Source organism: Muntiacus reevesi, chromosome 1 (genome assembly GCF_963930625.1).
Source record: "Muntiacus reevesi chromosome 1, mMunRee1.1, whole genome shotgun sequence".
Taxonomy (NCBI): domain Eukaryota; kingdom Metazoa; phylum Chordata; class Mammalia; order Artiodactyla; family Cervidae; genus Muntiacus; species Muntiacus reevesi.
This window is the reverse complement of record NC_089249.1, coordinates 154,520,278-154,546,894: the sequence shown is the minus strand read 5'-3', so window position 1 is coordinate 154,546,894 and position 26,617 is coordinate 154,520,278. Positions and strand designations below refer to the sequence as shown.

General features: G+C 37.6%; 1 protein-coding gene across 1 annotated transcript in view; it reads right to left on the bottom strand.

Annotated features, from left to right (window-relative positions):
• Positions 1–26,617, bottom strand: part of FAF1 (Fas associated factor 1) — a 481,413-nt gene that overhangs the window by 44,991 nt on the left and 409,805 nt on the right. The window contains exons 16-18 of the mRNA XM_065913426.1: positions 19,583–19,663; positions 17,987–18,064; positions 4,101–4,316 (exon numbers count right to left, since the gene is read on the bottom strand). Of these exons, the coding sequence (XP_065769498.1) occupies positions 4,101–4,316; positions 17,987–18,064; positions 19,583–19,663 (375 nt within the window). The remainder of the gene's footprint in view (positions 1–4,100; positions 4,317–17,986; positions 18,065–19,582; positions 19,664–26,617) is intronic.

Below are 26,617 nucleotides of genomic sequence, written 5' to 3'. Positions count from 1 at the left end.
GGGGGTCAGAGTCATTCTTCAGCATTTAGACTCAATTACCTCACTGCCAGGATATGCCTGAGTAAGGCAAATGGGCCAATGATGTTCATATGGCTCTAACATACCCATGAGGTAGGGCCTAATGATGGCAGCTCTGAAATGAATATTACTTCTTCTCTTAGTAACTGTCATTAGCAAGATGGAAGACAACACAACTAAACAAACAAACAACTCAGTGTTCTCAGCATCTTGACAATCAGCTTCTCCCAGGAAGGCCTCTGTCTGCTGCTGTTTTGATTGTCCTACAGCACTCGGTTCAGCGGTATACCCAGCAGACATTTAGTAAATAGTTGGGACAGCTGGGAAATCTTAACATGAAGTATTGTTTTGATTGGGGGAGCGGGGTTGCAGAAAAATGTTTAACAGGTCCTCTGGTGAGAAACCCATCTCTGCTTTGTGGAGAAAAGGCTGAAGACACAATAAGACTCCTAGAGTTAAGTCTTATGTTATTTGTTATTAAAAAGGCAAGGTCTTAAGATGTGCTTTTTAACAGTCTTTAGTTTGGCTGTAATTTAAGATGACTTTTACAAATTAGATCCTAATCCTTGCAGACACAGATGGCTGTTACAGAATAGCCTTGCAAAAACACTAGTCATTCGACTTGAAAGAGCATTCAGAGAAGGATGAAGGGCCATTAACTCTCATCCCACCCCTGGCTCTAGGAGGTCTAATGAGTCCTGGGTGGGCTTTCTGGGTTTAGGTGTGGGTCTGGAATCTGGGTGGGCCTATGGCATCTGTTCTCATTTGGAACAGCCTCTCTAGTTCACTCTGGAATCAGGGATTTAGGATAAATTAGACTTGAGATCATTAACACTTGACAACATTAACTTGAATGCTTATGTGTGAGTCATCATGGTAACTTCATGGGGATAGACACAAACATGACAGGACAGTCTCTGTATGTAATTACAGAACAATAGGACAAGTCCTATAAGAGAGGAATGTATGATCTAAACTGCATTGGATACATAGGTGAGGAGCTTAAGAGAAGGGGAGGGCTTCCCAGAGGAGGTAACATTTGAACTAGGCATTAAAAGACAAGTTCAAGTGGGTCAGGAAGTGGGAAGGGTGGATATTCAAGGAAAAGAGAACAAAGTATATACAAAAGCACAAAGGCATGACAGTCTCTTGTGTCTTTAGTGAAAAGTGAGCAACATCCTATCTCCTGGTGACAGAATTAAGTAAGGTGAGGCAGGATTTAAGGTGGGAAAGGTAGGATTGTTGGCCAGATTGTGATGAGTTTTTAAAAACCATTCTAAAGGGTCTGTACTTATCCTAAGGGAGTAGCGAGCTACCAAAGATTTTTTAAATAAGAAAAAGAATGATCAGAGTAGGGTTTTAGAATAATCATTCTGTGGTAGATAGTTTCAGGTTGACCAAGGACCATAAAATGGACTTTTGATGGATACTAGGAAGCTCTTGATTTCTTCAATAGGAACAAGCTTTTTTGGTTAGACATTTTCTCTGAGCAACTGGGCCAAATTTAGTCTAAACTGGCCTTTGGATGTAGAAAGGGATCAGGGAGAAGAGACTGTTAACCAGATTGAACAGTGTTCTTTAGCACAGTAAAACAAATGCGATCTAAGAGTAAATTTTTTCTAAGACCAAGTGACTGACCCTCCATTTAGGGCAAATATATACTGACACTTAATATGGTCTACACTGAAAAGGTTGAATGCATGGTGACTAGAGCTCAATGCAGGCAGGGTGCAAGCCTAAGAACCCTCTGCATTTCACGTCTCAGTTGCCTTGATTCCTTTTAACAGAAACTTTTCACAGTCCACATTTTTATCCTATGGGAAGAAGTTATTAGTGTTGATCATAAGACCCAGCTCCTTTTAAAAAGAGACTCTTCCTCTCACCTCACTCCCAGTAATCAGGTTCAAAAATTAATCTGAGAGAAAGGTTACTTTAAAAAGCTAGGAAGGTCCATAGATTTCATTTCTTCCAGTACTTTCATTTTACAGATGACGTTCAGGAGAGTGACTTAAAACCAAGTGTTGGAAGGGGCTAACTTGACTCCTAAGTTATACAAGTTCTCCAAGGTGAGATGTTCATGGTCCAGCATAGCCTGAAAGATGCATGAGAGCCAGGCTGATCTTGAACCCCTTGACAGTGCTTTTTTTCTAAGTGTTCACCCATTTAAAGTTCTACTTCAGCCCTAGAATTTAAGGTAGCTTCTTACTTGGCCATGTGGTCCATTGAGCATGTGCATGCATGTGTTCCATTATGCATATTTTGCATCTTATATAAGAAAAAAGAAGAGGTTGGAGTAGTAGGTGAGGGCAGTGAGAGAAGGGACAATGTCCAGCACATGAGGTCCACTTTAGTCTCCTTGGCTTAGAGATAGTTGTTGGATCTTCATCCCACTTAGGAGATTTGTGGCTGAGTGGTAGAGCTAAACATATATTATTAGCTTCTGTTTCTATCCTGCAAATCCAACAGCTAATGTGAGGGACTAAGTTGGTGAAGGACAGGGAAGCCTGGCATGCTGCAGTCCATGGCGTTGTGAAGAGTCAGACATGACTGAGTGACTGAATGATGATGATGCAGATGAACCTTACCAAACTCTTGGTTGAAGTCTATGCTATTAAATCTCACATTAGCAGATCATAATGTCACAGAACATCAAGATTTAAAATGTGTCTTAGAGATAGGCTAGTCTTAGCCCCTTTTCATATAAAGTAGGAACACCAGGAATGACTCCATATATACCCAAAGAGGGATAATTCAGTAGTGCTTTGTTAACTTCAAAAATAGAAAAGTCACTACCTCACAATACAAAATATTCTTTTCTTAGAAAGGCCAAATTTGCCTCCTAATAACTTTCAACTTACTGGTCCTACTTTATTGTTGAAGTCACACAAAATCAGATTCCAGTTTTTATTGGCAGGCTTTCAAATAGCTGAAGACAACAATCACATCTCCCATGGCCCTTCCTTCTCTAGAGAAAAATATTTCCCCAAATGATATGATTTCCTGTTTCCTTGTCTTCCTAACTGCCCTGCTCTACATAAGCTCCTATTTCTTCAAGTGACAAGGAGTTTCAGCATGGAGTCTAAGGACTACTCAAAGGTAGTTTATTTTTGTGCAGAGTTGACTAGGATTTAAGTTATTCTCTTGATGGGATTATACCTCTAAAAATGCAGCTGGCTTTTTGACGGCAGTCATAACACATTATTAACATATATTCACCTTAATTTAACCATAATAACCTCTATTCAAGCATGATTTTTCCATCTCCCAACTTCAGCAATTTGTTTTCTAAATCTATGCAGGCATCTCTTTCCATATGTATATATTTCTGTAAAATTTTTCTAGGTTTTACTATTTTAAGGGTTTCCTGAATCTTCTTTTTCATAATCCATAAATATGATAATGTCTTCATTTAAGCTGCTGATAAGTATGGTGAATAATTAGATTAAATATAGAGTCTTTTGGTTCCCTCCAGGGAGAGGACAGTCTCTTAGTCAGCAGTTTCTGGACACATCTATTTTAATCAGTAAAGAATCTACCTAACTGTCGATTTATATCTCTCTACTTTTCTCCAGAATATTGTGAGAGACTATCAAAAAAGCCTTACTGAAATACAGATACACAGTGAATTCAGGTCACCCTCCCTGACTTCCCAGGCTAATAAGAACGATCAAATTATAAAACAGTCTTGGTTTAGCATGACTCTTTCATGGTGAACCTATATGCATTGACCCTGATCTGAGTGTTAAGGTGTTCAGCACATAATTCTCAGATCTCCTACGGGATACAGTGATGAGATCTTGGGAAAGCCTGTATGAGTGTTGGAATAGGGGGAAATAGGAAGAAAGAAAGACCTGGTATTTAATTCCTTATCTAGGCTACTAGGCACATGTCTGCTGGCCTGGGAAGTCATACCTTCTCCAAAGGCTGAGGAGAGAATGGTATGCAGAACAAAGAAGGACTCACGAGTGCTTGGTTTTGTGGTAAGGTGTGCCATGGCACTTTGCTTGGACTACTTTGTCCAGGCTTAATGATGTGCTATCTCCCATCTGGACATACGTCCCAAGACAGCTGTGGGAACTTACATCTCTCCTAGGAAAGGTACTCAGTAACTTGAATTCATCCCATGGAAATCCTTTGGAAGCTACGAAATCAAAGACGATCTGGAGCTTATTGCTGGCTAGGAAACGCCGCTCGAGGAACTCGCCGCTTGGGGTCCGGATCCGCAGTTTGCTCACAGGCTCAGCATTTTCTTCCTTTGGCTCAGGAGGCAAGGCCTGCTCTAAGGAGAGCCTGATGGCCTGAAGAGGGCAAAAACCAGGTGTTAAACTGTTGATAGATGGAACTGTGGGGGGTGGGGGAGGGAGACACTAGAAAAACCTGCTGGCTTCTAGAAACCCATCAAAAAGTCATTGCCCATTTATTAACTGAGCCTAATACTTGAACAACAATCATGTGTTTTTCACCTTTTAAAATATTAGCCCAATATGCAAGTAATTAAAATAAATCCTATCATGATGACACATTAAACTGATAGGTAACGACATAGAAAAGAAATTAAATTTTTTACTGAAAGGCTCAGTATTTGTGATTGAGGAAATAGTTACCAAACACCCAATTGCTTCCTTTCTGTGGTATGAATTAGGCTATTAGAAGCATTTGCAAAAGCATGTGTGTGTGTGTGCACGTGCACACACACACACAGATGGGGATGTGGAGGTGTGGGGAGAGAGAGAACAAAAGAGAGAGAAAACATACATTTCCCAAGTAGAAATGGCTGAAGACTGTAGAATTCTGGATAAGATATTAACAATGAAATGGAGGAATGATTCTGCTTGGGGTGATGAAAAGTTTTGGAAATAGTGGTGGTGGTTGCAAAACTGTGAATGTAATTCATGCCATTTAATTGTAACCATTTAAAAATGGTTACAAAGGCAGATTTCTGTTATATATATTTTGTTTCAATACAAGAAAATGGAATGGAAAGAAAAGAAATTAAAATATCAAGTTTATTGGAGCAGACTATGGTCCTAGTTCTAGCCTTGCCACTAAACTGCTGTCAGATTTGGCCAAGTCCAGATCTCTGGATCTAGACATGGCAGATTCAAACACCTGAGGGTAAACTATTGGGAGATCTCATGGCTAGGGTTGGGTTCTAGTTCCTAACCTAATGTTACGTTGTTCCACATTCAAGATACTCCAGCGGAAGGAAGTTAAAGGTCTCTGATGTCCCTGCCTAAGGCAGAAACCCACTAAAACCATTTTGTTCCTAGCACTGGGGGCATTTCCTTAGACAAATAAGCCTGGAATTGGCATGCTTAGTTTCACAGAAAGTAACCAGTTGTGTTCCAGGTTACTCTCACTTTTTCACGTTCCCAATTTTCATCAACAGGAAAAATAAAAATTTCCCCCAATTAATTTACAACTATTATAATCAAGTAACGTGAGAGAGAGAAATTGGGATATACATTTTCTAAAATCTCAACACAATTTTCCAAGTTGGTGTCACTCTTCCCTTTGGAGAAAGAACAATCACAAAAAAAGACTCTATTAAATAAACAACTCTCAGGTAAAAGGGGGAATATAAGTGAAAACTACAGACTATTTAGAAAACAATGACTATTGAAATTTCATATTCATATTAGAGTGTATGGGATTCAGTTAAATTAGTGCTCAGAGGAAATTTGTAACCCTAAAATTCTTATATAATTCAAAAGGAAAGAATAAAAATAATTAAGAATGAGGCTTAAAAAACTAGGAGGAAAAAAAAAAACCCAGTAAAACAAATGGAAAGTAAGCTGAGAAGAAAATAAAACTAAAAGCATAGAGTAATTGCATTAGAAAAAAAGAAGAAAAACATAACTAGTAACCAATAAATAGGCTGCTACTTTGGAGAAAAATCAATAAACTTACAAAGTAATAAAAAGAAACACAAAAAAGGTAACCTACAGAGGTGGGGTAAACAGAGTGGAAGAAGAGACAGCATTTTCTGAATACGCTGTTTAATATTTTTTACTTCTGACTTATATAAATGTATTACCTGTTAAAATATATTTATTGATTGATTTATTTTTTTCATTTATTTTTATTAGTTGGAGGCTAGTTTACAATATTGTAGTGGGTTTTGTCATACATTGCCATAAAATATATTTAAAACAAGTAATAGCAGAACAAAATCTGCTCAGACTCTAGTATGAATAAGAAATTACTTTCTGTGTTATTTAGACAATCTGGTTGGGTCTTACATTGAAGTATTTTCAAAAAAAGCATTAAAATTTTCTGTACTGTACAGAAAATCCAGTCTTTTCTATGATACTGAGGTCATTTTCCTCCTGGAGGCACTGAATTAATATCACCTACTTCATCCTGTGTGCTCAGTCATGTCCGACTCTTTGCAATCCCATGGACTGTAGCCTGCCAGGCTCCTCTGTCCATGGAATTTTCCAGGCAAGAATACTGGAGTGGGTTGCCATTTCCTTCAAAGGGGATTATAAACATGGGATTGTATACACAACATATGCAAAGTTCCCAGTGTTGTGTCTGAGACATAACAGGCTTTGGTTAATGGTTGCTTAGGGTTATACGGGGGGACTTCCCTGGTGGTCAGACAGTAAAGCGTCTGTCTACAATGCGGGAGACCCGGGTTCGATCCCTGGGTTGGGAAGATCCCCTGGAGAAGGAAATGGCAGCCCACTCCAATACTCTTGCCTGGAAAATCCCATGGACGGAGGAACCTGGTGGGCTACAGTCCATGGGGTCGCAAAGAGTCGGACACGACTGAGCAACTCCACCACCACCAGGGTTACACGGAGAAGGCAATGGCAACCCACTCCGGTACTCTTGCCTGGAAAATCCCATGGACGGAGGAGTCTGGTGGGCTGCAGTCCATGGGGTCGCTAAGAGTCAGACATGACTGAGCGACTTCACTTTCACACATTGGGGAAGGAAATAGCAACCTACTCCAGTATTCTTGCCTGGAGAATCTCAGGGATGGGGGAGCCTGGTGGGCTGCCGTCCATGGGGTCGCACAGAGTCGGACACGACTTAAGTGACTTAGCAGCAGCAGGGTTACACTGGCTAAATAGTCCTACACTCTCATTTTTTATATGGTGAAATTGATATTCAGAAATGGAGCCAAAAATATTGTTTAAAAACCAGAAGAATAGAAAGTTAACTCAGTTACTTTTATCTTTTCTTTTTTTTTTTGGATACCATAAGTAGAAGTTTATCTAATATTAGTGTTCTGAGTCAGCAATGAGTTTCAGCAAAATATTTTCAAATATTAAACTATTTTAGTAACACTGTCATATGTTAAAAAAACCCAATGAAAAGATGAACCTATGTACATCAAAATTAAGTTCCAATTATGTCTATTACAGCTTTCAGTATACTGTGTTATTGATACTTTTTTGTTTAATGTCTGGCTTTCCCACTAGCCTTCAGGTTCTGTAAGGATGTGAAAATATATCTTACTTTTTATTATAACTATAGGGCATAGTAAAAAATAGATGCTCACTATATATATTTGATAACAGAAGCAATAAACTAACATGTTAACTGAAATACTGCATGTAAAAGTGTTTAGTATGGAGATAAGCACATAGTTGGCGCTCAGCAAATGCTAAAAGAATCTGAATATCATGGCTTCTATTTCTAGGAACCAAGAACTGAACACCCTGAGTTTCCTTTCTTTGAGGTTGACTTCCTCCAGCATCAACTGTTCAGATTAAGTTTCTACATGTGTCCTACAAGGGCCAGCTAAGCAAGAGTTATTTAAAGGGTAAACTACCCTATGGATTAGTTATATACATTTTCTAAATGATTTTTCTTGATTATAAATACAATATACATTTACTGTAAAAACTAGAGTAAGTGATAAGAAAACATTACTAATTAAAATCTAGATTCACCACCAAAAGATAGCCACCAGTGGCATTAAGTATACTCATAGTGTTGTGTTGCCATCACCACTATCTGTTTCTAAAACTTCTTATCACCTCAGAATCGCTTCATTAATTTTCATTTAAATACACATTTTAAACTTTTAAAAACAAAATTTGAATCAGTGTTATACACAGCTGATACACAGTATCTTTTGTTAAGTGTACAACTTGACAAATTTTCAGTAAGTGAACATTTCTGTATAACTAGCACCCTGATCAAAGTTCTCAGAATCCTTTTGTTCCCTTCCTGAGAATTACCTTCCTTAAAGTTAATCATTATCTTGACTTTTAACACTGCAGTTTAAAAAAACTTTAATCTATTCAACGTAATATATGGTTAGAAAACAGGCTTTTGGTATGATAACCAGAGGTTCAAATCCTGGCCAACAGGCATACGACAGTCTTTATGAACTTCAGTTACCCTGTTTAACAGGGCCAATAATATCTTCCACATAAGGGTTCTTGTATAAAATGCAGTCACACTTATAAAACACTTAGCAAGTGCTAACACGTAGTCAGCACTCAAATTAGTCAGACGTGCCCAGCAGTGAAGCTCGTGCCATCACACTGTGCACAACAGATGACAGTCACTGTTGCTGTTGTTATCATTATCCCTTTGCATCTACTTTAAATCAGAACTTAATGTGATATTTCCTGGTTTTTCCTCCTGTTTCTCCTTTAATCCACCTGTCTGCCTGCTTTCTATTTTGACATTTCCCTGCACAGTATAACAACAGATGCTACATTATTATCTGAACTCAACCAATCATACTATAGACAAATAAACAACAGTAGCTCATTACCCCATTCACTGTGCAGACAATGTCTGCTCCTCAATGCACCCAGTCTCCAGGGCTTTTCCCCAGAATGAAAACAGACCTCAGATATCCCTCACCAGTGATCCAATGTGGAAAACAATGGAGAGATACTAGGTAAGTCAGCAACCTTGGGATCTGAATACCCAAGTTTTACTGGCAAAAAAAGAACAAAAATACATCAGTAGCTCAGTTTCAAACTGGCTAAAAGCAAAGGCCTTGTGTAAGTAAATACTGTGGTAAAACAAATGACATAAAGGACAGCTACACTTGAATAGCAGTCATAGTAAACACTATTGTTAAACTTTGGTTTGCTCAACAAATACAGTTTTTTATTTGCATTATTTTAGGTTTGTAACAAAACAAGGAAACCTAGTGTAAGTTGGAAATATGAACTGATCTTGGGCTTTTTGTTTCACTAAAGTCAAATGAATATTCAAAGCATTCACATCTGAGGGATAAGAAATGAGGACTTTTTGAAGTGAAATTAAGCAGTGAAGACAGATATAAAAAAAAGATTGTTTCTATACAATTATGTTTTTTAAACAGAAAGTGTAGGATACACCTACACCAAACTTTTATAAGAATAATTCAAGACTGGCCTAACTTACACCCATACATGCATACATAAATACATGCACATGCACACTCTCTTCTAGTCAGTTATGAGTACACATCAAATAACAATTTATAGCTGGCTGAAGCAGTGTGTGAAATAGGCTAAAGCTAACATTCGTTAATTCCAAGAACTCTTAAAATGAGCACCTCCTATGTGTCACCTCCCATCTAGATGATGGGAAAATAAGAGGGAACAAAACAGATAAAATATTCTGCTTCCATGAGGCTGACATTTTAATAGGGTGTAGAAAAACAACAAATATACACATAGGAAAATACAATTTGTCACATAATGATGAGTACTATGGAGAAAAGGGCAGGAAGTATTGGTAAAGGGAGGAAGGGGAACATTAAACACCGTAAACCTCGGTACAAATATAAATACAAATACCATAGGCCTCAGCGAGTGGAGGCCTAAAGGAGAGAAGGAGTCTATAGGCAGAAGTCACAGTAAATGTGAAGCCAGAATGATCAGGTGAAGAGGGGTAGGAGCTGGAGTCAGAGAGGAAGTAAAGCAGAGGAGTGATTAGATCATATGTCTTGAGTAGCCCACTTAAATGATTTTTTCCCATTTAAAAAATTAGGTATAATTTATATATAGTAGCTCAGTTGGTAAAGAATCCACCTGCAATGCAGGAGACCCTGGTTTGATTTCTGGGTCAGGAAGATCCACTGGAGAAGGGATAGGCTACTCACTCCAGTATTCTTGGGCTTCCCTTCACCTGCAATGCGGGAAACCCGGGTTCAATTCCTGGGTTGGCAAGATCCCCTGGAGAAGGGAAAGGCTACTCACTCCAGCATTCTAGCCTGGAGAATTCCATGGACTATATAGGCCATGGGGTCGCAAAGAGTCAGACATGACTGAGTGACTTTCATTTTCCTTTTCCTTGAAGAAAAGCTATGACAAACCTAGACAGCATATTAAAAAGCAGAGACATTACTTTGCTGACAACAGTCTATCTAGTCAAAGCTATGGTTTTTCCAGGAGTCATGCAATGATGGGAGAGTTGGACCATAAAGAACACTGAGTGGCAAAGAACTGATGCTTTTGAACTGTGGTATTGGAGAAGACTCTTGAGAGTCCCTTGGACTGCAAGGAGATCAAACCAGTCAAACCACTTTCACACACACACAAATATAGTAAAACTCATCCTATTAAATGCATAATTCGATGAGTTTTGATAAATGCATACATTTGTCTAACCATCATCACCCATCAAGATAAAGAACAATTCTATCATCTACCTCCCAAATCCCCCAATCTCCAGGCAACCTGTTTTCTATCCCTGGTTTTGCCTTTTCCAGAATGTTATATAAATTTGGTTATAAATGTCATACAAATGGCTTCTTCCATTTAATGTAATGCATTTGAGATTCATCCATGTTGTTGAATATATCAGTAGTTCACTCCTACCTATTGCTGATTGGTATTCTATTATGTAGATATATTAGTTTGATTACTCTTTCTCCAGTTGAGGGACACTTGTCAGTTTGGGGTGATTACAAACAAAGCCAATATAAACATCTGAGTACAGACTTCTGCATAAAAACACATTTTTCTGTTACTTTCATTTCACTGATATAAATACCTAAGTGTGACTGCTGGGTTATATGGTATGTATATTTTAACTTTATAAGAAAGTGCCAAATTATTTTCCAAAGTGGATGTGCTATCATTAATGATTCCCATCATTTATATATGAGCATTCCAGTTGCTCTTTATCTTTGCTACTACTTGGTATTGTCCTTTTTTCTTTTTTTTCTAAATGCTATTCTATTGATAACTGGTGTGTATCTATTGTGGTATTAATTTGCATTTCCCTAATGACTAATAATGTTGAGCATCTTTTCACATCCTTATTTGCCCTGATGTATATCTTCCTCGGTGAAGTGTCTGTTCAAATATTTGGCCCATTTTTAAACTAAGGCTTTTTTAAAAAAATTATTGAGTTTTGAGAGTTCATTATATATTTTGCATATTAGAAAATATACATTTAGGTTTATGACCCATTTTGAGTTAATTATTGAACACGATGCAAGATATGGATTGGAAGTGTTTTTATTGTTTTGTCCTCAATTTTGTTTTGCATATGGATATCCACTAGTTTGCAGCATCATTTGTTGAAAAGATCATCCTTTCTCCATTGAATTGTTTTGGCACTTTCGTCAAAAATCAACTGATGATCCACACATGTGGATCTATTTCCAGATTCTTTGTTCTGTATAATGGATATATGGGGCAATCATTTTGGCAATCCCCACACTGTCTTGATTATACTATCTTGAACTCTAGTGGTGTATATCCACTGACCTTTTTCTTTAAAAAATGATTTTTGGCTATTCTAGTTCTACTGGCTTTTCATAAAAATTTTAGAATCCATTGTCAACGTCTAGAAAAAGAAAAAAAATCCTGCAAAGATTTTGATTGAAATCACTGTAAAGATTTTAGCTTTTATTTTGAGATATGAAGACAGGTGACGTGAAATGACATGATAGGCCAATTGTTTAAAGAAGAATGTATCAAAAGACATACAGGAAAGGCAAAATGGAGGCATGGAGTCAAGTTGTCAGGATACTAAAGTAATCCAGGTAACAAAAAATGGTTGCTGAGGTGAGGGTAGTGAGGTTAGTGAGAAGCATCTGAGTTCCACATATATTTTGAAGGTAGAGTCAACAGGATTTGCTCATTAAATATGGACATGAAAGAGAGAAGTCAAGAGTAGTTCCAAGGTTTTTGGCTCAAACAACTGGAAACATTTTTCACTTATTATGATAGGGAAGACTGTGGAAGGTAAGATTGGGTGGGGAGAGTAAGATCAGTTGTTCAGTTTAAGACATGTTAAGTTTGTGATCCCTATTAGACATCTAAATGGAGATGATGGGCTGGCAATTATACATTCACGTCTGGAGTTCGAGGAATGGGAGGAGATGGAGATATAAATTTGGGGGCCAAATGTAGACAGTACTTAAAATCATGATAATAAATGGGATAATCAAACAAGGGTAATGGATCTTACACAGGTACTGCTGATCTGACCCAATCCTGTAGCCATTCTCTGCTCCTGGCAACCAATCATCCATCTAGAGGGTATTAAAAGCACACTAAGAACACAGCCTCACTGCTGGATAAAGTAAATCAAGGCAAATGATCATATTTCATAAACTAATATTCAGATATATGATTTTTGGGCTGCTTCTGGATATGAAGAACAGGCTGCAGGTAGTAGTTTGGGTACCATGAATATGAAATTTCTAGTTTAATGGTTCAAGGCTAGCAGCAGAATACTTTAATTGGAACTACCTAAGCAATAAGTCTCTATAATTATAGTAAGGTGTATTTATATATTGGCACCTTCCTTATTAAGATGTTGTAGAGATTTAATAAGTTAATATCTGTAAAGTGCTCAGCACAGAGTTTAGGAAACATTAACTGCTCAACAGATAGTGACATGCTGATGGCAAAATTGATTATCATTATGGCCCAGTGTAATGGTATTGTCTATGTGAAAAGAAGCAACTTACCTAAGATGAAAACACAAACTATAAAAAACAGTCTTAGTTTAATAACCTATTCATGGTACCACCTTCATTCTTCCTGTGTAAAGTAATAGGTAAAAAGAATACTGGATCGGAGTTCTGGTTCTGCTTTCGCTAGACAAATGCTAGGTAAGAATTTTAAAATAGGCTTTTTAATCCTGCTACAATCTTATTTTCCTCATCTGTAAGATGGTAATGGTTGTATTGCCTATAATCCATTTTGTAGGATGGTTGAGAAGATTAAATCAGAGAATTGAAGAGAAGTGCCAATGTTTCTAATTCCATGTTCTTCTGTTCTCTCATCTAGTGGTCTTTAATACTGCTTAGGATTTTCTACTTGAAGAGGCATAAAGATCGAAAGGAACCAACTCTGGGCAGATAGGCAAAAACACAACGTTAAAATTTTCTGTTTAAGGAAACCAGCAGCAAAAGGGAACAGCTTTGTGTCCATTCTTTCCTACCAAAACTTGGCCTTCTAGCACTTAGCTCTAATGATTAAGACTGTGTTCCAAATTTGCCCATTTACAGTTCTGAGGAAGTCCTATGCCTTTCTCCCTTTTTTCATGATTATCCAGCCCATACCTTTTACCATTCCTCCAACCACCTACCTGTTCAATCCACCCAAAATACTCTTCTACTTCATCTTTAACCACCAATGTATTATCAGTCCTCCAAAGCTTTCTTCCTCTGTTAAGTCTTCCTCACTGCCTTCCTAGTCAGAGGTCATCTTCCTCTAAACCTGCTATTCTAATGGTTTTTACAGTGTATATTATGTTTTTCTATAGTTATTTGGTATTCATCTACCCCCCTGTACTAAACAGTGAGTTCCTTGAGGGTACAGGCTGTCTCACATTTGCTATATAGCACCCACAGTACCAGATTCATTGACCTGTACACACAAAGACCTTAACAAATATTTGCTGAATACAGACTGACTAAAAGACTTGGAAGTCAATAATAGTAGTTGAAACCTTCTCTACTTACTCCAAACTCAATGGCAAAAAACAATATTCAGGAAAGATTTCTTAAAGGATATGTAGTTCATACATTTCTTAAAAAATTTTTTTTAAATTTTTTGGCTGAGCTAGGCCTTTGTTGCTACACAGGCTTTCTCTAGCTGTGGCATGCGGGGGCTAGTCTCTAGTTGCAGTGCACAGGCTTCTGATTGCAGCGGCTTCTCTTGTTGCAGAGAATGGGCAGAGATATTTGTTATTCAGAGATATTTGTTATACACTAGCGTGCTGAAAGGAGAAGGCAGTGGCACCCCGCTCCAGTACTCTTGCCTGGAAAATCCCATGGACGGAGGAGCCTGGTAGGTTAGAGTTCATGGGGTCGTGAAGAGTCGGACGCGACTGAGCAACTTCACTTTCACTTTTCACTTTCATGCACTGGAGAAGGAAATGGCAACCCACTCCAGTATTCTTGCCTGGAGAATCCCTGGGATGGGAGCCTGGTGGGCTGCCATCTGTGGGGTCCCATAGAGTCAGACACGACTGATGTGACTTAACAGTGTGCTGAAATATGTTAACTGGTGCTCCACAAAAAAAATAGGAACAACTGAGTCTGGATAGCACTGAATTAAATTGAGATAGGTGCTCGTGCTCAGTTGTGTCTGACTCTTTGCGACTCCATGGACTGTAGCCCACCAGGCTTCTCTGTCCACAGGATTTTCCTAGCAAGAATAATGGAGTGGGTTGCTATTTCCTCCTCCTGGGGTTATCTTCCTGATCCAGGGATTGAATCCGTGTTTCCTGAGTCTCCTGCGCTGGAGACAGATTCTTTATCCCTGAGCCACCAGGGAAGCCCAAACTAAGATAAGCAGAAGATTAACAGTTTCTCAGTGGTGGGATTAATAAAGGCCATTAATGCAACTCTCTGAGGGAGAGGATAGTTTAGCATTACCTGAAGTTGTTTTTGGGAGTATACCAAATGACAAGTTCAAGTAGTGACTAGCTGCAAAGTATGACTTATCCTTTCTCCCCCTGTGTCCTGTCCTCACACATGTTTACAGCTGAAACACACTTGCACTGAAGTATGCTAAAGGATATTTATGGGGTTTTCTATGAGAGGACAAGCTTTACCAACATTTGGAAAGAGAAAATTTTAGCCAAGGGTAAATATGGTAAATCATCAGAAGAAAGTATATGTATATGCTACCAAGCTCAAGATCCCCTGGAGATGGGAAAAGCTACCCACTCTAGCATTCTGGCCTAGAGAATTCCATGGACTGTATAGTCCATGGGGTCGCAAAGAGTCAGATGTGACTGGGCGACTCTCATTTTCTAGGTCTAAAACAGGCAGTTAATTGTGTACACTTGGCATCCAGCAAATATGTGTTGAAAATATACTATTAGAGAGAGAGCGAGCACATTTATGAAAGAGCATGAAAGTGAAAGTACCAATATTTTAAAACTCTATTTCTTGGGACTTCCCTCATAGTCCAGTGGCTAAGACTCCACATTTTCAGTGCAGGGGTGTGCTTAGTCACTCAGTTGTGTCTGACACTTACGACCCCATGGACTGCAGCCTGCCAGGCTCCTCTGTCCATGGAATTTTCCAGGCAAGAATACTGGAGTGGGTTGCCATTTCCTACTCCAGGGCATTTTCTGGACCCAGGGCCTGGACTCAGGTCTCCCGCTTGGCAGGCAGATTCTTTACCAGTTGCTACCTGTGAAGCCCTCAATGCAGGGGGCCTGGGTTCAATCCCTGGTAAGGAAACTAGATCCTGCATGCCACAACTAAAGATGCTGGAATTAAGACCCTTTGCAGCCAAATAAATAAATACTTCTTAAAAACACTGTATTTCTTGAAATAGCCTAAAAGTATAGTGACAAATATTTTATCCAAACTTTTATGGAACTCTACACACATGAGTCCTATGATCATACACAATGAAAAATGACCTTGAACTGGAATGGAGCAAGCAAAAGAGCATGAGCTTGGTACACAGTCATAAAGACCTAACTGAGAATCTCAGTTGTTCCCATTTCTATGTGTGACTTCTCAATGAGCTTCAGTTTTCTCACACGTGAAGAGAAATCTCTAACCTTGTAGCTTGCTTTAATGGTCAATAAATAAACACAGGTAAAGTAGCTGGCAGAGTACTTGACACACAGATGTTCAACAATTATTTCTACCTTCCATTATTGAGAGTCTTCAGCATGTACAAAGACTAGAGTTTGTCAGGTATAGTATCTTGCACATATGTGATACGCACTCAATAAGTGTGTGAAAATGAATAAACTCTAATTTCCAAACAGTGAAATCTTACACATTTCTCAAGACCTACCTCAAATATCACCTCTTCTACAGTGTTGTCTGATTTCAAAAGCTGTGAAAGATTTTTACTTTGCCCCTAAACTTGTAAGTATTTTGCTTTTATTTCTCTTATGTTATTTAGCACCCTTTCCCTTGATCTGCTGTTAATTGTAGACATGTTCCATCTTCCTTACAATGTGTAATCTCTTCTTGCAGGCAGAAAATGTCTTTCTGGCCTTTGTTTCTCTTTCAGTGCTAAGCATAATTCTTATTCAGAAATCATCTGTTGATGCTGGAGAGGATGTAGAGAGAAGGGAACCTTCCTACACTTTTGGTGGGAATGTAAATTGGTGTATTCACTATGGAGAACAGTATGGAGGTTTCTTTAAAAACTAAAAGTAGAGCTACCATATTATCCAGCAATCCTACCCCTGGGCTTATATTCAGAAAAGATTAAAAACTCTAGTTTGAAAAGAGTACACTGTGTACACTCAGGTGTACACAGCAGCACTGTTTATAATAGCCAAGACATGGAAGCAACCTAAGTGTCCATCAACAGATCAATGGATAAAGAAGATGTGCTACCTATACACAATGGAATGTTACTCAGCCATAAAAAAGAATGAAATATTGCCATATGTGGCAACATGGATGGACCAAGAGATTATCATACTAAGTGAAGTAAGTCAGACTAAGAAAGACCAATATTATGGTTACCAAAAAGGAAAGAAGGGGAAAGGGATAAAATAGAGTATGGGATTCACACACTACTATATAAAAAATAAACAAAAATAATTTATTATATATCATAGGGAGCCATATTCCAAACCTTGTAATTATCTATAATGGAACAGAATTTGAAAAAAAAATGTGTGTGTGTGTGTATCTGAATCATTTCTCTGTATACCTGAAACTAACACTATGTTGTAAAATCAACTATATATCAATTTTTAAAAATCTGCTGAGTAAGTTATGAGGCAGCATCCTCTGACAAAGAATGAAGACTAATGGAGTTTTCCTCAGCCCAAGTTAGGGCCCTCCAGGCTTTTCCATCACTTGCTTCCTCTTTTTATAAATGAATTTGGCCATTAACTTCATGTCTAGCAAAAAGTTCTAAAAGTCCTTTTCTGTGAGCCATCCAAGGAAGTCATTTGATACCACTTCCTTTTTTCCCCCATTGCACTTCAGGTAAATCACTAGAATAACTTTTACAAATATTATATAATTTTATAAGACTATGAATTCCTGGAGGGGACGACCCATATCTTTATCCCTGTTCCCAAAGATTTCAGACACATACTAAGTAGTCAAAAAATATTTGCAAAATGAGTGAATGAAAAATTCTCTATGTTATCACAGACATGACATGAACTCAAAGGGGAAAAAAAAATCAGCCAAGCTAAATGGACTTCTCATAATTAGGGGCCCAGTGCAAGATGTTGCAGGAATAACTCTGTTTCTTTGGGTGATTATAGTGAAGCCTGGGAAAAGGGGAGAAAATATAGTCTTTGTGGGGTGAGACAATATTGAGGAAGGATGGGAGTATCTGTCAGGCAAGAAACAGAGAGGAATTGAGAAGAATAGAAAACCATGAATCTAGTACAAGGTAAGTTTTCTAAGAGTTCAACAACATAACAGATCAGAAATGATTCTTCTTAAAAAAAGGTTAGTTTTCCATACTAAAATGAGTCTGGGAAAAGTGGAAAGAATTAAGTTATAAGAAATATTAATATCCTTAGTATCAAATGTAATGGAAATAGACGCAGAATTTTAATAACTTTTCTAAAAATTATGTCTTACCTCACGTTCTTCTTCTTGTTCTTTTCGAATCTGTTCCAAACGAAATTGTTCTGCCATCTCTCTCTCATGAGCTTCCCTCTGTTGATAAAAGAGAATGAAATTCAACACTCAATAAACCCTGATCTACTTAAAAAAAGAAAAAATCCATTCTCAGCATGGCCCAGAGGTACACTGTAGTAATGAAAATGTTTCTCTCTGGAACAAAATGGAAATTAAAGCAACAACAAAGCATAGGTCTCTGTTCATGTTTAGGTTCCTACTAAATCTATGTTTAGGTGCCCTGGGTAGTGCAGCATTCAAGATCCTTTAGAGCCTTTCTCTGGTCATCTTTTCTGCTACCTCAGTTCAGTTCAGTTCAATCAGTCGTGTCCGACTCTTTGCCACCCCACAGACTGCAGCATGCCAGGCTTCCCTGTCCATCACCAAGTCCTGGAGCTTGCTCAAACTCATGTCCATCAAATCGGTGATGCCATCCAATCATCTCTTCCTCCCTTCAATCTTTCCCAGCATCAGGATCTTTTCAAATGAGTCAGTTCTTTGCATCAGGTGGCCAAAGTATTGGACCTTCAGCATTAGTCCTTCCAATGAATATTTAGGGCTGATTTCCTTTAGGACTGACTGGTTTGATCGCCTTGCAGTTCAAAGGACTCTCAATAGTCTCCAACACCACAGTTCAAAAGTATCAGTTCTACGGCACTCAGCTTTCCTTATGGTTCAACTTTTACATCCAGACATGACTACTGGAAAAACCATAGCTTTGACTAGACGGACCTTTGTTGGCAGAGTAATGTCTCTGTTTTTTAATATGCTGTCTAGGTTTGTCACAGCTTTTCTTCTAAGGAGCAAGTGTCTTTTAATTTCATAGCTGCAGTCACCAACCTCTCCTGTACCCAAATATCAAACCAGCCTCTGTCATGAACCCCTGCTTTCTGCCCTTCCTGCTAGCATATATTACTTCCTCTCTTATCTCTTTCTCTGTCTGGTTGGAATAAACAGCCTTTTCTACGAAACCCTTCCAAGTACATTCCCACTTCTTGGCTGTCCATAAAAGTTTTCCACTGGAAATTCTGTTCATTGAACTCTGACAGAACTCAGGGCTTCCCTTTTGACATTTAGGATCCTTGCCCAAGTGTTCCAGCTACCTGTGCTCTTGAGTTAATCTACTCTCCACCACAATGACCCTTCTTTTGAGGGTAAGAAACTGTGGCTTATTCATTTTCCTCTTGTGGAAGTGTATGCTCAAAAGCACTAAATAAGCCAGTGGTTCTCAACCCTGACTGCATATTAAAATCACCTGAAGAATTTTTAAAACATTGCTAAATTTTACCATAGGCTGATTAAAGAACAAATGAAGTACATACTAGGCCCATTTGTGTCTTCATTTCTCATGATTCTTGAAAAAGCTGTATCTTGTCAAAATGAACCATGCTTTAAGAACCAGAGGCAGAATTATATTCTTCCTGTTAACTGAATCCAGCTTTCTCCAAGGCAAAGCCACCTCTCATGGATCAAGACGATTAAAGGACTGGCACTTAAATAATCAAAGACTATTTAGGATTGATGTCTTTATCCCAGAAGTCCCTTGACCAAACCTACCTTTGCTCTGTCAGCCTCAAGTGAAAGGCGATAGGCCTCATCTTGTTCTCTCTTCACATTTTCTCTGGCTTCTCGTTCATCCTTATTAAGAAAGGAAAATATTCAATGCATTTTACCACATTACTGTTTTTTAAAGAAAAAAACAATAATCCCTTGTTTTATCCCTGTATAAATTTATTATAATTAACAAGGGACTTATAAAGTGTACAGCATAAGCAAGGAATAAGGTGCATAGCACAGTATACAGTGAAAATAAAAAGTCTGAAGCCGAGTGCCAGCACTTACAAACTGTGTGACCTTGGGTAAGTTATTTAAGTTCTCTAGGTCTCAGTTTTCTCAACTATAAAAATGAAATAGCACTTGTCTCTATAGGGTTGTTGTGAGAATTCAATACCATATTATATGAACTACTAATATCTAGAAAAGTACCTGACATTTAGTTCATTTTCAGTGATTCGTTCCTTTCTCTTTCTCCTGATTTTTCTAAGATAAACTTGGAGACTGTCAGAACTGGGCCTAAGGGCTGGGAGACAGAAAAAGACTAGGAAGTAATCCCCTGGTCAGCACAGAAAGAGGCTGAAATCTTACCGCTAAAGCTTGGTTGCACTGTGCTGTGCTCAGTCGCTCAGTCGTGTCTGACTCTGTGATCCCTGAACTGCAGCCTCCCAGGCTCCTCTGTCCATGGAATTCTCCAGGCAAGAATACTGGTTGTCATGCCCTCCTCCAGGGATATTCCTGACCCAGGGATCAAACCCAGCTCTTCTGCATTGCAAGTGGATTCTTTACCATCTGAGCCATCAGGGAAACTATTTCCCCATAACATTCACATTCATGAAGTGTACATAATGTAGAAGTTATTTGAGTTGAAGATCTTTTAGAATATTTTTAATGTCAGAAGTTATTATGCCATCTGCCTACATTTAAACTGTGATGTTATATGAAATTAACTTAATTCAACTACCAGAATTTATTTGTTAAATTCTGGAGTATAGCCAATATATCAATGTGCTGTGCTGTGCTTAGTCGCTCAGTCGTGCCCAGCTCTTTGCGACCCCATGGACTGCAGCCCACCAGGCTCCCCTGTCCTTGGGGATTCTCCAGGCAAGAATACTGGAGTGGGTTGCCATGCCCTCCTCCAGGGGATCTTCCCAACCCAGGTCAAACCCAGGTCTCCCGCATTGCAGGTCACCGACTGAGCCACCAGGGACATATATATCAATACATGTACTTAAATTTAATAAATACCCACATTGGTTGACATTAGAATATAGCTTCCTTTTATGGTTATTTTGCAGGATAGGTTGAATCATATAAAGTCATCAATATTTGCTGGCTTTTGACCCATAAAAATGGACATTTCATATGGTTTAACTTAATTCTTCTTTTTGTCTCTTTAATTCAATATATGTTTACTCAGTCTGAGTATATGCTCAGCACTGTCTTAGGTGCACCCTCTGATATCTACTCAAGGTTGGTCTTCTCCCTGAAGTCTCATACGCTTTTTGGTCTCAATGATCCCATTAACTCTACAATCTCTGGTATGAATAGTAACATTTAATTGATTCCTAGTCTTTCAATAAAAAATTATAAAGAATAAGATGTTGCTGTCCTGAAGTTAATTGCAATACTATCTATGATGAAGAAGTATGCCAGGGAAATTTAATGTTACAATAAAATATCAGGAACAATGTTTAACCTGAGAGATCACTTAGATTGCAAAGTAGTCAGGATAATTTACAACCATGTAATATTACCCATGAATAAAACTAGGTTTTAAAAACTTCTACTTGGAGACTTAGTACTTAGCTATTAGTATTTTCATTTTAAAGAAATAGAAGCATATTCCTTTAAAGATATCTTCATTGATTCCAATGGGTATTTTCCACTTTGGTCTACATACTACAGTTTTACTATGACCAGGTACAACCAGTCTGATAGGACTTATTTTGTATATTTCTGTTTATATTTACATTTGCCTAATTCATTACTCTGTAAGCACCTCCCTCCCCCAGTATACAACCTTGTACAGAGTGGACACTTAATAGTTCTTTTGGCCATGGCTGATCTATACTTGATGTATAATATCTTATCTTTCTACCGAGAAAGGTAATGAGATTAGTAGACCTGTGTTCAAGTTCCAGCCATGCTATTAGCAAGCTGTGTATTCTTGGGTAAACAGTGTCTCCCTTTTCAGTCATTTATTAAGTTGAAGAATCGAATTTTTAAAGATTCTGTGCCTTTCTGAACAAGTCCATCTTTCCAAATTTAGATATCCCTAATATTATCAACAACCTATGGGAGTTCTTTTAATATTTCAAATAGAGGAATATTTAAGATGCTTAAAATTTTAACTGTAACATACTTTTTGATCCCATCTGCAAATTAGTTTAGATCTCTCTTGTAACATCCTATACTTTCCCTTTAAAAACATTTATCACAATTGTACTGTCATATGGTTGTTTATTTAATGTGAGAGTCCCCCATGACAACTGTAAGCACCATAAAGGCAGGGACGTTGTCCATATTACATACCTTTATATTACAAGTGTTTTGCACAGTGCCTAACTTTTGGGAGGCATTTAACAAGCATCTGTTGCATAAATGAACTGCCTTTCCAGGCGTAAAACATTTATTGTCTACCGTAAAAATTAGGGAGGAAAATGATACAGCTCATTCACAAAGCAGCTCCATCTGAGTCAATGAAATTGACTAGCTGGGTAGAAATGACCTGTTACGACACTATGTATATACCACAAAGGGATCTTCTAAAAGCTCTCTGAGCACAAATACAGTCTATAATAGAAGTATTCTAGGTGAACAGCTCTGTGTTAAAACAGACTGTTGCAGATATGAAAGGTCATTAAATACAGGGATTCGTGGCATAAAATGTGGCACCTGTTGTGACAGGACTTCCTAAGCCAGCTAACTTTCTTCCTTCCCCCTCCCCTCTTCTCCCTTCTATTTCTCTCCCCTTCTTTCTTTCTTACAAATATTTACTAAGCACCAATTTTACTTTAGGCATCACACTAGCAGTGTAAAGCAGGAATACAGAATACAGAAGCAGGACACAGTTTAATAGAGGAAGACAGATAATTATACATGGACCACCTTCATCATTATTTTAGGCATCTACTGATTTACTGTGACAAGTGCAGTGTTCAAGTTTTGCATTATTTTCCTTTTGTTTCTTAAATAACGTTACTCTTACCACCTGGAAAACTTCTTGTTCCATTGGCTCTACCCATCAAAATCCCAACAGCTTTTCATATATTTTTAGAAATATGAGACCAGTATATAGATAAAGAAACTGAAATCACATAAGGGTAAATAATTTACACAAGACCATTAAATTAGTGGCAGAACTTAGATTTGAATCCAGATCAACAATATTTTCCTCTCTTCTCCTCTGGTAATTCAATGTTCCTTTCCTTACTCACAATGTCCCTGAGTATCAGACAGGGAGACAGAAGGACTGGCTCAGGCATGTGGCTCAGGGTCAGTTTTCCTAAATTCCATCATGGTCATAGCTTCTTGCATGTTTGGTAGTTGCTTGTGAATGACTATCATCCATTTTTTTTCTGTCTTGTAGATTTTATATATATATAGAGAGAGAGAATTTTGCTTAGCCTTTCCCCCCATTATCCTGCGTTGCTGTTGTTGTTCAGTTGCTAAGCTGTGTCCAGCTCTTTGCAAACCCATGGACTAGAGCCTGCCAGGCTCCTCTCTCCACAGGGTTTTTTCAGGCAAGAATACTAGAGTGGGTTGCTATTTCCTTCTCCAGGGAATCTTCCTGGATCAGAGATTGAACCCGCATCTTTTGCATTGGCAAGGAGATTCTTTACCACTGAACCAACTGGGAAGCCCATTTTATGATCAAACTTTTAGGATAATTTCCAGTACTGTGGTTAACAGTTCATGTATACATTTGTTTTCATAAACTGTGCTTCTTGGAACTTCTGTGTCCTACAAATACTGTCCTTGCAGAGGTTCCTCTTGCTACATCTCAGGGGATGCATCAGACAAAGTGATTAGAAATACACTGTTGATTAGGTGGAGGTAGAACAGCTGGAAGATCCAGTTTAGGAACAAGTTTCAGGTGCTGCCTGATCTATGACTTGGGCTACTTAATATAAAAATACTTCCTGTTATAGGAAAATGAGAAGCTGGATTGCTCAGAACTAAGCAATAACCTCTACTGGAGCCTTTCACCTGTAGCATACTTGTCACTGCTCTCATGCTGCTTTGTGGCACACTTGTCTGTATATCTGTCTCACTACTCCCTACTTGAGCTGTAAACTCCCTAAGGGAAAGGACTCTATATATTCTATAGCATCTAGGCTACTATCTTATACATAGCAAGCATTTGATACATATTTGGTAGATGAATGAGTGGAATTATCAGTGCTCACCAGTTTTACATCTGAAGTTCTTGAACTTCTAAGTATTCTTTAGACTAGTGATTTTTTTTTTTTTACGTAAGCATTTTTTTCCTGAGTAGTACAATTACTTGCAAAGAAGTACTAGAATTCAAATTCAAACCCGGTCTTCTCCTTCTGAAAGTCTATGCCTTTTTCCCACTGTGGCTCTCTGAGTTGCTCAGCAGAGTTTTATATCTCTGAAACAGTGACCACTGAATTAGATGTCTCTACAACTCATCAAAAATAATGAACACATTTTATGAGCTATCAAATGGTTCTTAAATGAACGAGACATGGAATTTAAGTGCAAATTGTTACTCTTCCTTGTTTAAAGTTAGCAATCATCAGTTAATTCTCAAGGACTAATGCGAAATTTCACATTACCAAATTGAAGCAAGCTATAGTGATTAGGCTAGTTTCAAATAATAACCAAGTGTATACACAAATACCCACATACATATATACATATGGTATTTATTTGTTCCTCTGAAAGCCCAGGTTAAAATGTACCTTAATAAAAAGGCCTTTGAAAACAAGGAAATGATGCTGGTCTGTCCCTAGGAGATATGGACCAAGATAATGTGAAATTCTTTCAATATAAATACTTAGAAATAGTAGATAAAATATAGCAAAAATGTTAAAAAGTATTACTTAGCATGTGAGAAAGAAAAGACAAAGAAGAATTCCTAAGTACCAGAAATAAAGAGGAAATTATATATCAGCACTGTAAACAGTGAGGTGATACGGAACCTGGCAGGTAGATTATCCATCTTGGTAATCCAGAGGCCCAGTTGGAACCAGAAGATTTTATCTTGCACTCAAGCAAGGTAGCAAGTTGGAAAAGTTATCTATGGGATAACTTTTGGTAATCTAACATAAGTGTAATTGGAGGGTGGAAACAGGTGCAGGGAATAGGGAAAGAAAAATTATTTTAAGAAATAATGGCCAAAATTTTTTTGAATTTGATAACTATAAAGCCACAGATCCAAGGATATAAATGAACATGAGACAAAATAAAAATGAAGAAAGCTACACAAAGGCACATGATAACCAAATTGTATAAAATTAATATTAAAATGAAAACTCTTAAAATCTATCAAAGAAAAGACATAATATGTATAGGGAAAAAAATAAAGATGAGATCAGACTTTTTATCCAAAACAGTGCAAATGAGAAGACAGCGAAGCAATATCTTTAAAGCACTGAAAGAAAACAACAACAAAACTTGTTAACTTAGAATTCTATACCCAGTAAAAGTATCTGAAAAATTGAAGATGAAATAAAGACTTTTTCAAATATATACAGAAGCTGAATTAACTACTATCATATGTACTACAATAAAAGTTAAAGGAAGTCCTTGAAGGAGAAGGAAAATAAGCCCAGTCAGAAATCTGGATCTACCCAAAGGAATGAGGAGAACTGAAAATGAGCATTTCATGCATAACTTAATAGACATTTTCCCCTTACTATTTAAATCTCTATAAGGAACAACTGAGTGTATCTCAACAGCATTTGTTACAGAAATAAAAAATCCATTCTAAATTCACAAGAAAACTCAGAGGCTCTAAATAGTAAAAAAAAAAATAAAAGAAAGAGCAGAAAAAGGAGAACAATTTTGACAACTCACATTTACAAAACTTACTACAAAGTTAAAGTAACCAAAACCTTCTGGTCTAAACCAATGCAATAGAACAGAGAGTCCAGGAATAAACTCTCATATAGGGATGCCAAAACCATTCAATGGAGACAGGTGAGTTTTTTCAACAAATGGTTCTGGGGAAACTGGATTTCCATATGGAAAGAATGAGATTGGATCATCACTATACACCACATACAAAAACAGCAACTAAAAGTGAATAAAATATCTAAAATTAAGAAGCTAAAACTATAAAACTCTTAGAAAATAAAGGTAAAAATCTTAATTACTTTGGATTAGACAATGATTCCTTTAGTATGACACAAAGCTGAGGCATTAAAAAGTAAAAATAGATATGTCAGATTTCATCAAAATTAAAATCTTCTGTGTATCAAAGGACATTATAAAGAGAGTGAAAAGACAATCCACAGAAAGGAAGAAAATATTTGCAAACCATATACTTAGTAAGAGTTTAACATACAGAACTCCTATAACTCAATAACAACAAAAAGAGCAAACAATCAAATCAAAAAATAGGCAAAGGATTTGAATAGATGTTTCTCTAAAGAAGATATATAAATGGTCAATAAATACATATTCATAGTAGCATTATTCACAATAGCCACAAGGTGGAAAGAATCCAAATACTCATCAGTGGACAAATGGATAAACAAAATGTGGTATATATACAATGGAATATTATTCAGCCATAGAAAGGAACAAAGTTCTAATACATACTATAATAAAGATAAGCTTTAAAAGACATTATACTAAGAAGCCAGACACAAAAAGACAAATATTTTGTTTCCACTTACATGAGGTACTCAGAATAGGCAGATTCAGAGAAAAGAAATATTAGAGGGGAGGGGGGAAAGGGTGAGATCATTTATTAGACCGGTTAGAATCTCCAGTTTGGTGGTGGTGAATAGAAGGGATAGGAACAAGCCTCTTTCCTAATTTTAACAGGAAAATATTCAGTTT